The sequence below is a fragment of the Polypterus senegalus genome, chromosome 8 (genome assembly GCF_016835505.1).
Source record: "Polypterus senegalus isolate Bchr_013 chromosome 8, ASM1683550v1, whole genome shotgun sequence".
NCBI lineage: Eukaryota > Metazoa > Chordata > Cladistia > Polypteriformes > Polypteridae > Polypterus > Polypterus senegalus.
In genome coordinates, this window is record NC_053161.1 from 174,025,241 (window position 1) to 174,043,695 (window position 18,455).

An 18,455-nucleotide genomic window follows, 5' to 3' on the forward strand; every position below is an offset into this window, starting at 1 on the left:
GATCTAGTTAACCTTCTAATTTATATCGACTAAAGAAGGGATTTTAAAAAAAAAAAAATTTTTTTTTGGGGAGGGTATGGGCTGGATGTGGAATTGGAAGAGGATTTTTTATTTTCTCCCAATGTCACAATCGAAGTGCGTTTGTCTGATCTGTCAATCTATCATTGCTATTCCAAAGAAGGAAAATGTGGAAAGGCACTTTCGAACTGTTCATCAAAACTACAAAACTGACTTCCTTCCGAAAAGCGATCTGAGAAAGAGAAAGGAATGGGAACTAAAATTGCAGTTAATCGGACAGCCGTCATTTTTCACTCTGCTGAATTCAAAAGCTTCTTGACTGCATTATTCGGCTCTTCTTATTTATGGGAGTCAACATTTCCCACATGAAGATTATTAAATCCAAATACTGTAGTGACCATAAATGTATTGAATTGTTATTGTGCCATAAAGGTTATTCAGTTATGCAAGGTACGACAACATATATTTTATGTATTTTTAATGTAGGTAGATCATTTCGACCTGGTCATTTTAATTGTAGCGAGCAAGCCGAATAAAGTGTGGGCACCCCTGCTGTATATGAATGTAAAGGTCAGTCCTACTGGTATTTCCTGATGAGATGATGACGTGTCAATTGGATCAGGAGCGCTCCTTTCTTTGCGTGATGACCATACATCCTCAGATAGTCCTCATGCTCCAGGAAGACAAAACGAGAAAACATAAGTAGCAAAATGGGAAGGCAAACAGACAGGCAACTCCAGTTATAAAACACAAAAAAGTTTTTGTCCCCTGTTAAACTGGCCTCCTTTTAATGTTGCGCCTGCCTCCTTGTTCACAGCAGCCCCTGCATCCTCAGTAGATGACCAATCAAAGCCACTGCTGGGAGTTGAATTTTCATTCTCCACTAGCACCGCTACACATTAAACAGTTTTTCTTCACACAGAAAACAACAGCCACCATTACAAGGTAGTCTGATGGAAAATAGAACTTTTAGGGACTTTGAAAACTCAAACAGATGTTGTTTTGGAGAGGTTAGGTGGATCAGATTGGCAAGAGTTGTTGGGCCTAATTGCCTATTCTCAACAGATTTTTTTTGTAATATTTCCAATTTCTGTTTAGTCAAAGGAAAATAATTTTGTAAGGCTGTAACTTTGTCCACCTTTCCTTTCTGTGTATGAAGATGGAGTCTACATCGTTTGTATGAAATTGTGCTATATAAGTAAATGTTATTGTTGCTATCTCTGGCTGTTAGACTGATGTCAAGGTGACTCACGCACACTCAATTTAAGATACTGAGTAATACCCCCAGGGTACCGGCTGCAACACAAGCCCGAAAGATGATCGATCTTCTCCCATTGCTTAACAGTCAGAAATGTGCTCTTGTTATTGAATTCGGCTACCTTTTTATTCCAAACCCACCTTTGCACATTGTGGCCAACAAGTTCTGTTTTGACTTCATTAGTCCACAGGACTTGTTTGCAAAATGCATCGGGCTTGTTTAGATGTTTATTTGCAAACTTCTGATGCTGAATTTTATAGTGAGGACACAGGAGAGGTTTTCTTCTGATGGCTCTTACATAAAGGTCATATCTGTGGTGGTGTCACTGCACCAGAAGAACAGCACATCACCACTCCAGAGTGTGACTACAAAACATCTTCATGAAGCTGTAGGGGTTTTGAATTGCCTTTCTATCAATCTTATCAGCAGTTCTCTTGGAAATTGTTTTGGTACAAACTGAGGAAATGGCTCCTTGAAAACTCTTCTTCTTGTAGCCTTTTCCTGCTTTGTGGACGCCACTTATTTTATTCCTCAGAGTGCTAGGCAGCTGCTTAGAGGAGCCCATGGCTGCTGATTGCTGGGACAAGCTGTGAGGAGTCTGAGAATTGATACAGCTTTGACATTTGCATCACATGGCCATTCCTAATGATGATTGTGAACAAGCCAAATCCCTTAAGGAGCTTATTTAAAGTCTGACATCTTGGTCAGAGGTGGAGAGTTATCTGAGATATCTGATCACTTGGGGTGCCCATACATTAATGGAGTGTTTCTTTTCTCATACCACAAAACATCAATAATATATAAATCTTCTTTAAATTGCAGAAAAGGATCGTTTATCTTTAACTTTGTGGCTTTCGGAGATTAATTCATCTTCTGTTGACTTAACTATTCCCAGTAACAGTTATTTTGATCCGGGGGTCCCCACACTTTCGCATGTCACTGCATATGAAATGTCATGAAAGTGTATGTCTTGTGTAATGCTACGTCTGAAAAGAACCATTGTCTCGCCTGTGTGTATCGTGCATCCATATTATAGGACTTAAATGATGAAATCCTAAACTTTCTACTATAGAAAATGGCTGATTATCTAAAATGATAATTTGCAATTATTTTTGAGTGATAATCTGATGTTTTTTTGTCCTGTCCTGATCATTTTTCTGGTTCTTTTCAAACATTGCCATTACTGACAGCTAAGACACATTTGTTTCCTTAGTGATTTTCTGCTTTCACTGCATTGTTGAAAGTCGATGCGCTCAGCTGAGTGTTGTACCGACAAGTGTCTCATCAAATAAGTTGCTTCAAATGTCTTTGATTTAAATCCACCACAACTATCACCTAAATTGTTCATTTTAAACTTCACATATAACATTCCTAATTAAGTCAAAATCATGAGCCGAAATGTCATTTTGATATATATATATCTAAACTCACTTCTTGTGTAGCCTGTCAAACATCAGATTGTGAAATATGCAATGAAATGAGATTTTCTGTTGAGTTTGTTTTTCCACCAGCTGTTGCTAAAATGCCAACACAAATGAAGTCTGCATGGAACTTACAAATGCTGAAAACTTGCCGTAATTGTAAGCCAATTTAAACGGCAAGTTCTAGTTTTAAAAATCCGAACTTTTGTGTGAGAATTGGCTTACAGATGTTGCTGAGTATAAGGAAGTTTTATACATGTGGCCCTGCTAAGTAATTGTAATAGAGAACGTAAAATTAACAAATTGAGTGTACTTTCCACGTACGAATAAAGTTTTGTAATTGCTTATGCTTATCAAAGGTTGTTCCTAATTTCAGCCATCATGTATTTAATGTGAGTTAATGTTAATAAAAAGGCAGTAGATTGAAAGTAAGCTATTTTTCCCCTTTTCTTTTAAATTTTGTACAGGAAACAAAGATCAGTGCAGTTTGGAATGTGGAAAAGAATTCTCTGGCAGGAGTACTCTTCAGATCCGCACTAGAGTTCACACGGGAGAGAAGCCATATTGCTGTACTGAATGTGGTAAACAGTTTACACGTATAAGCAGTCTGAAGAACCACACTAGAGTTCACACTGGTGAGAAGCCGTATTGCTGTAATGAATGTGGTAAACAGTTTTCACAAGTGGGCGATCTTCAGAGACACACTAGACTTCACACTGGAGAGAAGCCGTATTGCTGTAATGAATGTGGTAAAAAGTTTTCACAAATGATCAGTCTGAAGAGCCACACTAGAGTTCACACGGGAGAGAAGCCTTATTGCTGTAGTAAATGTGGTAAACAGTTTTCACATATAAACAGTTTGAAGAACCACAGTAGAGTTCACACGGGAGAGAAGCCATATTGCTGTAATGAATGTGGTAAACAGTTTTCACAAATGAGCAATCTTCACAAACACTGTAGAGTTCACACCGGAGAGAAGCCATTTTGCTGTGCTGAATGTGGTAAACAGTTTTCACGTATAAACAGTCTGAATGACCACATCAGAGTTCACACGGGAGAGAAGCCGTATTGCTGTAATGAATGTGGTAAACAGTTTTCACAAATGATCAGTCTTCAGAGACACACTAGAGTTCACACCGGTGAGAAGCCGTATTGCTGTACTGAATGTGGTAAACAGTTTTCAGAAATGATCAGTCTTCAGAGACACACTAGGCTTCACAACAGAATAACAAGGGTAGCAGTTCAAAAATCAGTCCAGAAAAAAAGCAACCTTTAGAACTCAAGAGTGAGGTTCACTCCTGTCTGGAAAAGTAAGCAAACTAAACTACTGTTGTATTTTTCACAAATTAATCTCTGAGAGAAGCCATATTGCTGATTGGAATGTTGCAAACAAATCTGTCAGAGGAGTTCTCTTCAGAGACTCACCAGAATTCACACCGGGGAAAAGTACAACTGAACTGTCCTGACTAAAGAGTGAGGTTCACTCCTGCCTGGACAGTAAGCACATGTGTAACTTACTGGAATCCATCCTTCTCAGTGTTGTGGCAGAAACAAATCAACACAGAAGACAATGAGAAGTTTATATCCTTTTTCCTTTTTCAGAAACAAAATAAAGAACAGGGCGTCATGCAAATCGCTTCTCACCAAACCCTACATCCTCCACCGTGCGACTAGCTCTGCTTTCATAACATAAGTATTACATATAGAACTATTTACAATATACTATATACATTTAATCAGAAGTCTTTACAATATACATAACCTCACATAATAAATCCTAGTTCAGCTATATAATATATATTTTTATATTTTTATATTACAAAAAATAACATACCTTTCCAAAAAAAAAAAAATTGTGCCATACAAACATCTTCTCGCCAATTCTTATTAAATAATAAATCAAGTCAGTTACTTATAATTACAAACACAAACTATTAATACAAAATAAATAAAATGCAAAGTAAAAGTGAAAATCTAAAGTATCCATATGGTCATGTTGTACACCATGCTGAATTATATTAAAACGCTGTGGCAGTGCACTAAAAGAATCAATGCTGTTTTTTAAAATTTAATTTTGTTTTTGTTTGTTTGCTTTTGATAATAAAGCATACAAAAACTGTATATAAGAACTCAGTGGTAGGGGAGTCACATTAATTAGCATTTGTACTACAAAATACCATTGGTATGAAACTAAGTACACACAAACAATTGCTTTTGGTGGAAATTCAAAACTAAAAGCTACAAAAAAAAAATTAAAAATCAGAATTCACTTTGCTACACATACACACGCCAAGAAAATTTGGAGGAATTAATCTCGAGAAGCCATATTGCTGTACTGGATGTGGCTGACGAGTCTCACAAACCAGAATCTTCTGAGCCACAAAAGAATTCAGACTGGGTGCCACCTCCAGAAGTGGGCTTAGTTGGAGAGGATCTACAATGGGGGCATCAAGCTCTTTGTCTTGGCGTACCACCCCAAAGAATTTAAATGTTGTGAAGTTCCTTCTTTTATTTTGGTGTTAAATTGTTAATTCCTGAACTGTTATTATGTACAAGTAACAGTGGAATTTTTTTCCCCACCCAGAAAAATATTCTTTCAAAGAGCTTTCATAAGGTGCTAGCAATTGTAACCTGTCAAAGATGTGTTTTAGAATGAATTTCAAAAGGATTTGATATGTTATGACTGATAGACCCTGATAGTGTGTCACCATGAGGAGGTCACTACACCTGCTTGTGCTAATAGTGAAAAAACAAAAGAAATGTAAGCAATTGTGTCTCACATGTTGTAAGTCTCCTTAGCATCAGTCACATAATAATAATAATAATTACAAGAAAGTTTAGTAAAATAACACCCTCGGCCAAAAGGGATTTCATGTTCCCGATAGATTTTGAGTTCTCTCTTGATTTACTTAAAAGTTTGCTTTCTTGTGTGTTATTGTAAATTGTTTGTTGCTTTGAGTAAATTACAAAATAATCCAATTCCCCAGTTTGTCATCTCCAGTCATCTGACAGTGATTCCTGCACTCGGCTTTCTGTTGGCCAAAGCCTGTGAATTAATACATTTTTCAGAGGTCGATGAAACCCCTCTATTATGTGGTCTTTCAACTCAGAAGTTAAACAGACTGACTGAAACCAAAATGGCCAAGGCGGTGTGTGCGGAGGAGCCTAACCTCATCTCTAGTGAACTGGGCATCGTTGCAGAAGAGAACATCTGAGCTGATATCTCCACATTCATCCAAACCTCAACTCTCACACTGCAGACCACCCATCTGTGGGCACCGCTACATCCTTTCAGACAATGGGCTCGGTGCACAAAGCTTGAAGTGCTTGGCCAATGCTGCTGAGAGACAAAGATTTCATCCTATCATTTAGACTGGGATGTGAGATACTGTCCTTAGAGATGTGACGTGCCCTCCATCATGAGCTCCAAGGAAAGCACTGGTAACAAACCGAGAAGTGCAGTTAAGTAACCGATCAGTTAAATCTGACAGCAACACATTCAGTGGATGTAAAGCTTTAATCCGACTCTCTGTTTTTTCCCCCCATCGAGAAAAGTGAGGAAAAGAAATGCGCTGAACTGGAGGAGATTAGGATTTTATATTTAACACTAGAATTACCAGAGCCTACGAAAAAATTGCTTCTTGAAATTGTTCACAGCTCTCCACCAGCATCTTTTGTCATCTAAATGTGCTGATAAAAATCAGGCTGCAAGAAAGCAAGCTATTCCATTCCCCCAACGACTTAGAACATGCACAAACTTCTCCCAGCTCATGCCTTGATTGATTTTCTGGGATTAAAGTGGAGTTTTAGAGTGGAAATAATAGGTCACACGCATTTCATGTCTGTTCTGTTTCTACAGTAATCTGTGTAAACACAGAAACGTTTTTTATATTCTAGTAGTAGATGAGAAAATGTAGGCATAAACTATATAATGTATGAAGCCTGAAGTATCAAAGAAATATTTTCACAAAAGGTAAAAATCTAGCACAGCAATTGCGCTTTTATTCAAAAATATAACTACAGAAACAAAAAGCTGCCTTAAAATGCGACACTGACACCCATTTATTATATGACTTCCTCCGTGTCGCAATAGAATCAGCTGCCGACTAGGAATCAAAAGGTCGCGAGTTTGATCCTGCACCACTCAGTGTCAGTTGCTTGGAGTTGTATAGAGTGAAGTCAAGAAAAAAATCACACCTTTTATAAATACTATATCGTTATTTGGAACACATGCATTTCATGTGTGTTCCGTGTCTACAACAATCTATTTAAACACATCGTTAAAACAGAAACGTTTTTCATGTTTTAGTAAAAATTGACAAAATGTAGACATGAAGTGTATAATTTGTGAAGCCTGAAGTCCAAATATCAAATAAACACATTCACAAAAGGTACAAATATAACAGAAGAAATGTGCATTTATTCAAGAATTTAACCAAAAAAAAAGAACCCGCGTTAGGGTGACACGCATTTGCTACGACTGCTTTGGTGGCGTAACAGTATCAGATGTTGATTGGTAATCAAAACTTCACGGGTTCGATCCCGGACGAGTACGTTTTGAGAAGTGTGCTGCTTGTATTCTTACTATTTTAGAATAAAAACATACATTTGATTCCAGTCTGTAACAGACGGTGTAATTTGTGATACTTGTAAAGATTAGCTTTGTTTTTGTTTTTTTTGGTTTTTTTTTTAATTCAGTTTTATTCTCCCAGTCGCATTCACAATCCCCAACCCAAACCGCTTCGCATTTGACACTGCTGTTTTCATATAAAGACGTGCTATAATAGAGGTGAACTCAGGTCATGACGACGCTTCTACATCGGAGCAAGAATGCACTTTTGCCATCGCTGTACTTTGTATATGTACATGGGAAGCTCTGCACTCTACTTGTGACTTTACGCTGTAGGAAGTAAGTAAATGAATAAAGGTAAATAACATTTGATCTGGCTCTTACATACAAAGTACAGCGACGGTAGCTTCCACCTGCAGCTATAGACTCTTCAATGTGCAAGCAACTCTACACTGTAGTGTTTAGATCTGGACGGTGTATGTGCCCCAAAAAAAAGTCTAACTGCATTCTCATACAATTGCTTGCTTACTAAAGTGTCAGTAGGCACTTTTCATGGCATTACACGTATTGTTATAGCGCGTCTTTATGTGAAAACAGCAGTGTCAAATGCGGGGTGGGGGAGGGGGGATCGTGAATGCGACTGAGAGAATAAAACTGAATAAAAAAAAAACCAAAGCTAACCTTTACAAGTATCATAAATTACACCGGCTGTTACAGACTGGAATCAAATGTATGTTTTTATTCTAAAATAGTAAGAATACGAGCAGATCGCAGAATACTTCGGGATCGAACCCGTGAAGCTTTGATTACCAGTCAACAGTTGATATTGTTGCGCCACCGAAGCTGTCGTACCAAATGTGTGTCAGTGTCGCACCCTAACGCGGGTTCTTTTTCTTCGGTTAAATTCTTGAATAAAAGTACACTTGTTCTGTTATATTTGTACCTTTTGTGAAAGTGTTTATTTGATATTTGGACTTCAGGCTTCACACCTTATACACATGTCGTAAATTTAAGGAGCACGGTCCTTGGGTTTGTGTGGAAACTGTTAACATTTGAGTGTGATGATTGTATATAGCGCGGAACTGACCTGTCTGTATTATTCTGTCCTCTGTATCTCCTGGAGTTGACATGCAGCAATATGTGGACACTGGCCAAGATCGGAAAAAAACCAAAAACAAATGCAGTCACGTCATGACTACAACCGCATGAAGGTATGCAAATGAATATAATGTTGCATTACTGCAACAACGTTTTCCGAAATGTACAATATGGGTCATAAAATGAATTATTTCAAATGTCATATATATTTAAGTCTCTCTTTTTTTGTCAGAGCAGCTTTGACATCGTGGATCAGTAGGCACATACTAATTCAGTGTGAGCAGGAACACTCAAGAATAAAACTGAATAAAAACAATTCGCGTCCACAGTCATTCTCAGTCATGCACAACACTCACACCCACGTCCACAGTTTTCCCAGTCTCGTTCTTGCACAAGATCTGACACAGTTTTCAAATAAAGAGGGGGTGTAACAAAACAAGTTTGTACCTACCACGCCTTTATCTGAAAAAGGTGTCACATTGTGGAATCTTGAATGTGAGTGAGAGAATTCAACTGAAAAAAAGAAAAAAATCGACACGCACTATAAATTTACAGACGCAAATCAAATGTATGTTTTTATTGTATGATATAAACAATAAGAATAGCTCACTACTCAAAGTGGTAAATTTGGGAAGCAGCTGATATCGAAACTGCGACCTCTTGATTGAAAGGCAGCAGTTCTTAGCATTGCACCACACAAGCTGTCATATCAACCACCTACCATAACCTGCTTTCTTTTTTCTTTGGTTAAATTCTTGAATAAAAGTGCACTTGTTTTGTTCTATTTGTACCTTTTGTGAAATTGTTTCTTTGATATTTGGACTTCAGGCTTTACACATTATAAACTTCATGTCTACGTTTTGTCAATTCTTGTTAAAAAAGAAACATTTTTCATGTTTTAGTGATGTGTTTACTGTGCATAGATCGTTGTAGACACAGAACACACAAGAAATGCATGTGTTCCAAACAACAATATAGTATTTATTAAAGGTGTGATATTGCTTGACTTCTCACTCTATACAACTCCAAGCAACTGACACACAGGTAAACAGACTTGAGCTGAGAAAACTGTGCGCCGGTGGAGGATGTGATAGCAGACTGCTTGCTGCTTATCAACACATTTATAGGACAAAAGACACTGATGGAGACATGCAAAGCAATTTAAGGTGGAACGGATCTACGAGTTTTTTCATAGGCTCTGGTAATTCCCATTTTAAAACAAAAGCACTCCTCCATGTACTCAACTCATGGCCATTTCATCTTTAACATGAAGTGCAGGAGAACATTGTAGAGGTCTCTGTTGTGTCTTTGTACAGAATTGTGGGTATATAAAAATAAATATTTTTAGGTACTAGTATGTTGGTGCATGTGCTTTATGTCACAATTTACATCCTATAACAGAGCACAGAAAAAATGAGATGAGAGCAGGCCATTCAGTCCAGCAAGCTTAACTCTTCTGTTCACTTTGATAATTCAAAATAAAATCAACTCAAGATTTAAAGGCCCCTCAAACTCTGCTCTCTACCACACTACAGGGTCACGTCTTCCATGTGCCTGTGGTTCCTTGCATGAAGAAAACCGAACACAAGTTTTTAAAAGGGACAACTTGGAACCACTGTGCCAATTACTTGAATAATATTTAAACACTTCGGTAAAATCAACTGAGAATCTCCGCTTGCTTAAACTCGCACCTCTTAGCACCAATATATTTTAAGGCTACAAGTGAAACTTGTGGTCGCTGAAAGTCAGGAACGACAGGAGACAGACACCAATGTAAAGTAAAAAGCAATTTCTTTATTTGTGGTGAGCAGCCTGTCAGCAGGAAGTCTTTCCTTTTTTTATAACCAGCTTGTTTATTAAAAATGAGGAAATATGGCAGTTCATTTTGACATCATACATAGATTGCTATAGCTTGTGTTCACATCCTGGATTTAAAAGTGCAGGAGTGCACAGTGGTTTTTACAGATAAAAAAGGAGTTATCGGCACACTCACAATCTTAAGCAACACGCCCCTGGTAGCCCCACATGGATACAAGACCAGTTAAGGCAAGTTTGTCCTAATGGTCACAGGGTGTATGCATCTTCAGCAGATTTAGACAATACTCACTTCCTTATTCTTTCTGTATGCACATAGCTTATACAGTATCAAAGGTTACATAAAAGTTAGTTCAGTACATTACATTAGTTACAAAGAAATAACATTCTTATAGATTTAGTATCTGCTTTAGATTACATTTGTTCAGTTAGCTTAATACATCCTTATTTAATACATGCGTGACACACTTCTTATAGTTCTATTAGCACCATACTTTTATTATTTAGAAAGGCTGAAGCACCTTAATTCTAAATATTCTTTCTCAAACTATACATGAAGTATTTTTTTTTATGGGTGTTCCCCACCCAGTCCCCATAGGAAAGCATTTGTTGTGTAACTCAGCTTTCACCACCTATACCATATGAGTGATAAAAATTTTGACAACAGAATAGTTCAAATTATTGCCACAAAAAATACTCGCTTGTCATGACCACCCTTTAATTCAGCGAGGAGTTTAATTTTCACAGCAGCTATCATCTTATAAAATTCAGCTTTCTCATATATTACATGCACAGTTGATCATGGCAGATTAAAAATAAAATATACTGTATATTTGCACTTTCATATCTAATGTGTCGGCCCATTCCTTCCACCAGAGGGCACTCATTCCCACAGTGGAGCCTTTGCCATATAAACACACACACCCCCAAAACCCCCTGCCCCCGTCTTCCACATCACCACTCCATCCTATCAATGGGAGGACGACACTTATTTGCACAGTTGGGTGCCTCTGTCATCTAAATAGCCTTCTGTTTAGAAAACGAACGCTGAAGATCTAAAATTGATCTAAATCTGTTTAAAAAAAATAAAAATAACTGTACTCCTTTGTCTGTTCCCCTAGAAAGGACACTCATTTACAAGACTGCAGCTTCTTGAAAAATGAACATTATAATTTAAAATTGTATCTAAATATTGTGTCAAATCTATTTAATCTGACTTTACATTCTTATCAATAAAAGGAACCAGAATGTTTTTTACAGAAATGCCACAGGGAAACCATTTTTGGTTTAAAGATTACCCACCCACCCAAAAGACTCCAGAAAGAATCCACAACAGGCTCCAAACATTAAATAACCCTGATTAGATGGTAACAGATACGCGACAATGGGTCCTGGTTTTAGAATACAAAAGCACAGGCCAAGTCCAAGTTGTCTTGATCTGTTAATGCCCTGAAAAAAGGGGAAATGGCAGGTTGTTAATTTACAAAAATGTATTTAGTTTAGATTACATGTACTGTTTATGTTCCACTTTTTTAACATAACTTGATCATGTTTAATCTATTGAATCTAAATTTACTAATTTTAGTCATTTAGGCAGAAGTCAACATAGTTAGTTATATTTAGTTCTCACCGAAAATTAATAATCAAGTAGATTCATCGTCAGTGGAAGTTGGATAACTTGGCAGTAATGTCATGAGACTTTCAAAGAAAGAAAGAAAGAAAGAAACATGTTGTGGTTTTGAGTTATTGTCGCCGGTTAAGAGCAAAAGGTTAGTGAAATAAAAGTTAAAAAACACAATAATAATAATAATAATATCTTTTATTTATATAGGTGCTTAAGGTGTTTAAAATGTTTGGTGTGAAGTCTCAAAAAGGGACATATTTTGGTAAGTTTAATTAGTTAATGTTTAAGTCAAGTCAGGCAGTTTAGAAAAATCACATTACAGCAAATTGACCGTAACTCATTATTCACCTCATCATCTCTTCTTCCCAGTCACATTTTCTATTGAGAGTCATGGTGAGTAACTCATTATTCATTAGTTAGATCATCATCACTCATTAATTAGATCAAATTAGAATATGTGGGGTAAAGATCCAAAATGTTTGAGGAAACCCACCCCAAGCAGTTCTGCACCCACTGGTATTCACTTCTTTGTTTACATGAATTGTGTTTAACACTAGAATTACCAGAGTCTTAGAAAAAACTCGTAGATCCAGCCCACCTTAAAACCATTCGCACATCTCCTGATTTTCAGATTTTCCAGATTTTTATTATTCTCTTTATCACATGCAATAATAACAATACAAGTGATTACAAGTGTGATTATATATCTTAGAAAAAACTCGTAGATCCAGCCCACCTTAAAACCATTCGCACATCTCCGCCAGCATCCTTTGTCCTGTAAATGTGCCGATAAAGACTGCTGCAAGCAGCTGGCTATTCCATCCCCCCAACGACTTAGAATGTGCACAAACTTTTCCCAGCTCATGCCTTGATTGATTATCTGGGAGTGAAGTGGAGTTTTAGAGTGGAAATAATAGATTGTTATTTGGAACACACGCATTTCATGTGTGTTCCGTTTCTACAGTAATCTGTGTAAACACATTAAAACAGAAACCTTTTCATATTTTAGTAATAAATATTACAAAATGTAGGCATAAACTATAGAATCTGTGAAGCATGAATTCCAAACATCAAATAAACACTTTCACAAAAGGTTCAAGAATGACACAACAGCTTCCGCGGTTTAACGGTACAATTTGCTGACTCACAGCACAGCAGGCTTGCTGTGCCTCAGAGACCCAAGTTTGATTCCCCGCTGGGGAGAAAGTGTTGTTTTTTTTATTCTTTTTAACCTCAAACGGACATAAAATTTATACATTTGTATGCACTGTCAGTTAGTGAGATCGTTATATTTTCATGTGGGATGCTCCTTTTAAAATATTTTTTAACAATTGAGACTGCAATTAACATGAACAAGTGTCCTTATAACTGTTATTTTTAAGATCCATAACACACAGACAGACAGAGCACTGCGTGATAGAGAGACAGACAGGCAGAGAAGTCACTAGATATATAAATAAACAGGGAAGGCACATGTACTCAAAGAAAAAAAAGATCAACATGTGCGTTGATCCTGCTGCACTGAATAAGCTCACGCGCTCTAACCCCCATCTGACTCTAATAGCGCAAGTATAGACACAAACCAAGTGTATGTGTGTACTGTATAATATTAACAAAAAGAGCAGCTTACTACTGAAAACCGCAAATACAGGAGTGAGTGGGGATCGAACCGGGGACTCTTGATTACACTTGGTTTGCGTCTGTAGTTACGCTGTTACTTAGAGTCAGATCGGGGGGATGGGGGGGGTTAGAGCGTGTGAGCTTATTCAGTGCAGCAGGATCAACGAACATGTTGCACGTTCTTTAGTTCTTGCAGCTTGTCTTTATCGGCACATTTACAGGACAAAGGACGCTGGCGGAGATGTGCGAATGGTTTTAAGTTGGGCTGGATCTATGAGTTTTTTCGTAGACTCCGGTAATTCTAGTGTTAACAGTAAAAGTGCTGAATGACAGGCCTCTGGATTTGCTTCATGTATTTAACTTATGCTCATTGAATTTATATTAAGACATAGTAGGAACAAAGCAGCAACATGTGATCTTCTAAGGCAAACTTACAGCGTGAAAATTAAACGGACCTTAACACAGATGGCGTTACTGACATTAGGTGGCATAATACGAAGGTACAGCTGTCAGTATGCTAGGAGGCAACAAGTTAGGAAAAAATCCTATGAATATCCCATGAGTCTGTGTGATTCAGTACATGCATCAGCATTTCAGTATGGCTGTATGCAAATCATAAATTAAACAGCACCTCATTCATTGCAAAGTCCCGCATTCTATTTGTTCTTCCAGCTTCCACATGGTAAACTCTTCAGTGTGTGTTAGTGTCTTCACGTGGCACATACAAAAGTAAGCTGACTGTTTATTCTTGCATTTGTATACATTGTCAGGTCTGCCGTGTTCGTGAGCGAGTAGCTTTACAGCTCCTGACATGCTTCATCCACGAAGTGCCACCTTAGTGTTGCTGGCTGTAAACCTCATATACCAAACTGTATGGAAAAACACTGTGATCCAATTGCAAATGAGTTTATGTTAGTCTTCTATTTAAATGAAATATCCAGGGCAATAACAGATTTCCAGATTTTTATTATTCTCTTTATCACATGCAATAATAACAATACAAGTGATTACAAGTGTGATTATTTTCTGGTTGCCTGCAGTAGGCAGAAAGCAAGGTCACCCTGTTCAAGAATGTCAATAACTGTGGCAGGGGATGATTTGTCGAAGGGATATGAAAATATGGTCAGGATTCTTAATTTTATACATTGCAACAATCCGCAAAATTAATGAGGTGGTGATTAAAAATAGAATATCAGGGAAATGAAGCTCTCTGTCTGAGGTCTCCACACTCAACATAACTATTCAAATTAGCCGAACCAAAAAAGGTTTCTTAAAAAATCCTTCTAGCAAATCGAACTAAATACCCAATTTCATTGTTAGCAAAATTTTCAGGTCAGAGTTTCTGCTGTTATGACCCAGCAAAAAAATAGTAAGGTACCGATAAAATTGACTGCTCTTCATTAACAAGTATGGATGAGTTGGCTTTTAATTAATAAACATAATTGTTCATCACATGACTTTTTTCTCCGAGAAATTGAACATGTCCGCCATGAGACTGCTATTCTTAAGTAAATGGTTTAATAACATTCTTATCAGTTCACTAATTGATTGATGAAAATCATCTTAGGATTGTCTATTCAGACTTTTGTTTAAAATTTGGAGATTTCTCTTCAATAAGAGAATATAAAATTGTATACGATTTTTTTTGTCTTTAATTAAAATTAATCACACCACTCCAATCCATTTTTTAAATATGTTATGACCTATAAATGGAGCAAACATAATGGAAGACAGGTAATACTTTTATATGGAGCTTAATAATTCATAAAAATTCATAAATTGGTCACCTAAAAAAGGAAATGCTGCCAATCTGAACCTTTTCTTTATATTTAATCAATAACAAAATGAGAGATTGGCTGTTTAAAACACTGTACAGATACCATCCAGTTAATAAAACACTGTTTGAGTTCTTTGATATGCGTGATGCTTCTAGAGCTGCAGAATCTACTGAACTCTTATTTTTAATTGTACATTTGTCAGCTCTTTTTGGAGTGTTGTTTTCTTAGATTCAAAGAAGAGAAATGTTAGGGAGATCCACCTCAAAGTTGCTACCATTACGTTGCGATTATGCCTCCCTTACCTGAGATGAACACGATAAAATCAACTGACTGAAATGCCCAGTGTTGCCGGTAGGGGTAATAAAGTTTTTTTTTTGTTTTTTTTATTGTTTGAGAAAAATGATTTAAAAAAAACACAACTTTAAAAATAAAAATAACACAATGAAGACTCACTAATGTGCGTGTAGTGCTTACTGAAGTGTCTTGTTCTATTCAGTGTTTTTAGTTTTTCCATCTTTAGCCAATATAGAAAAGGTTCTTAGGACTTCCCACCCTTGAATGTGCCACATAAAGTTGTCCACATTGATTCTAGCAATTTGCAATGATTCTCCTTGAGATTTATTTATCGATATGGCAAAAGACAAAATGAACCAGAAATATTTGGTCTATACCTTCGATTTGATAACTTAAATTAGTTAATTGATTTTGAACGTATTTAAAAAAAAAAAACTTCCTATTACTTTTTTTTTTTTTACAAAAATAGCTGTAACACCAACACATTAGCTACGATGCTGTGAAAACAGATGACATTTCCTTCATTAATGAATAAAGAAAAAAAAAATCGCAAAGAGAGCCTCTGAATCCACAAAATAAATATAGGATGTTTATGGTTGATAAAAAATAAAATTGCTTACTTATCTTATACATAATATAATCTTGATATATAATACGCTACAGTGGCTGTCTGTTTGTCTGTCCAGGAGTTTACATCACCCGTAGCTCGCAAACAGTTTGACCAGAAATTTGTTACATATACACTACGTGACCTCTACTGTCCACTTTTGGGGTGATGATTGACCTCCAAGTTTCTTCCTCTTTTAAATTTTTATTTTATTTTATTGTAGAATCAACTCTCAGCACTGGCCAGCAGGGATTCCATGCGGCGTATGCGTACGGGCGCCGTTCTCATGCCTACCACCTTAGCCATCACTTCCCCTACCTCTTCATATCTTAAATCATTCTTGAGGCAGATTGAAGACTTAAGTGCCAGATTAAGTGAAAAATTAAAGAAAAATGTACTAAGTAATTGCAACACAAACACTAACTTAATCAATTTTAACTCGAAAAAATGCCGACGTTTGACGAGAAGAAGTAGGCCGCTAGGGTGGAGAAAAGAAGAGCTGCTCAAGAAGCAGCAAGCGTGTTAACCTCTGAGCAAACGAATGATAAACGTACAGAGAAAGAAAGAGGATGAAAACTAGGAATGAGTAAGTCAAGTGTACTCCCTGCATGTTATTGTTCAGTCCGCCGTTACTGATAGCCTATATTCATCAAAATATAATCATGGAATATGTTCACGGTAGTGTAAAAATGATGGGAAAAGCAAAGCCTTTTTAAGGTTTTTTGACAGATAAATTTTTGTTTTGTGGTGTAGTAATAAGCTTTTAAATGCAGAATTTTTGCCGATGGAAAAAAAAAGTCAACTACAATATTGTTACAATAAGAATAATCTTCTTTTTTCAGCTGCTCCTGTTAGGGGTCGCCACAGCAGATCATCTTCTTCCATATCTTTCTGTCCTCTCCATCTTGCTCTGTTACCCCCATCACCTGCATGTCCTCTCTCACCACATCCATAAACCTTCGCTTAGGCCTTCCTCTTTTCCTCTTCCCTGGCAGCTCTATCCTTAGCATCCTTCTCCCAATATATTCAGCATCTCTCCTCCGCACATGTCCAAACCAACTCAGTCTCGCCTCTCTGACTTTGTCTCCCAACTGTCCAGCTTTAGCCGACCCTCTAATGATCTCATTTCTAATCCTGTCCATCCTCATCACCCCCAATGCAAATCTTAGCATCTTTAACTCTTCCTCCAGCATTGTCTCCTGCTTTCTGGTCAGTGCCACCATCTCCAACCCACATAACGTAGGTGGTCTCACTACCGTCCTGTAGACTTTCCCTTTCACTCTTGTTGATACCTGTCTGTCACAAATCACTCCTGACACACTTCTCCACCCACTCACCTCTTTTCCACCTTCCCTATTACTCTGTACTGTTGATCCCAAGTATTTAAACTCATCCACCTTACCCAGCTGTACTCCCTTCATCCTCACCATTCCTCTGACCTCACTCTCATTTACACACATGTATTCTGTCTTGGTGGTCCTGCAGACCTTCATTCCTCTCCTCTCTAGAGCATATCTCCACTTCTCCAGGATCTCCTCAACCTGCTCCCTAACAATACATGCAGACAATAAGAATATAATACAAGATGAAAATGTAGTTAACAAAAACAAACATTAAATGACAAAGTTAGTTAGTTGTTTTTCCGGAGCACACCAGAAACGTTCAGTGCATCAACTGAATGATAACATACATACAAGAATGCAAAATTGTTAGTCTTTTTTATATGTAAGATTATAGCACTAGATAAGTCTTACATTAGGTTAGAAAGGTTAGAAAGATAACATCAGACAGATAGATAGCCAGCACTGGAATGTTGAATAACTTAGCTAAACTAACAAGTCTGTGATGCCGCCAAAACAAACTTAAGCAAATTTACTACTGAAAGGCTTTTCAACCACATTAAGTTTGAGCATAATCTAAAAAATATTAGCATCCTGTGCTTTTTTCCTTATTTTCTATATAACTATATCACATCACTATGTAACACAATTTTTGTTCCTGGCTTCCAAGAGTTATATTTCAACTACTTATGTCTAAAGCCTATGGAAAAACGACTACATTCAGCACAAACTTTGATTTTATGACCACAGCCCAGAAAATTTCGTATTTATAGTGACAAAACAAGGAATTTTATCTTTTCGTTCATGCGGTCTGATAAAGAACAACACTTGCATGGTAAATAGACAAAGACAGTCAAAACCACTCAAAAAGGTTCAGAAATGAGTAGGTTTTCTAGATTTGCGACTGTACTGCAAATTGCTTTCTCGAAGAAGCCCCCAAATGTAGTCCCCCATCATGTTTTCATTATACTGTCCTTGGTAACGACGTTCAAAGTCCAGTATATCCTGATGA

General features: G+C 37.1%; 1 protein-coding gene across 3 annotated transcripts in view; it reads left to right on the forward strand.

Annotated features, from left to right (window-relative positions):
• LOC120533418 (zinc finger protein 501-like) overlaps positions 1–18,455 on the forward strand; it is a 55,024-nt gene that overhangs the window by 20,403 nt on the left and 16,166 nt on the right. The window contains exon 3 of one of the 3 annotated variants that reach the window (XM_039760292.1): positions 3,165–4,513. The exons of 1 other annotated variant lie outside the window; for it this stretch is intronic. In XM_039760292.1, the coding sequence (XP_039616226.1) occupies positions 3,165–3,973 (809 nt within the window). In that variant the 3' untranslated portion in view covers positions 3,974–4,513. Of the gene's footprint in view, positions 1–3,164; positions 4,516–18,455 lie in introns of those variants that run through there. One more of the 3 variants, XM_039760295.1, reaches the window with a different exon arrangement.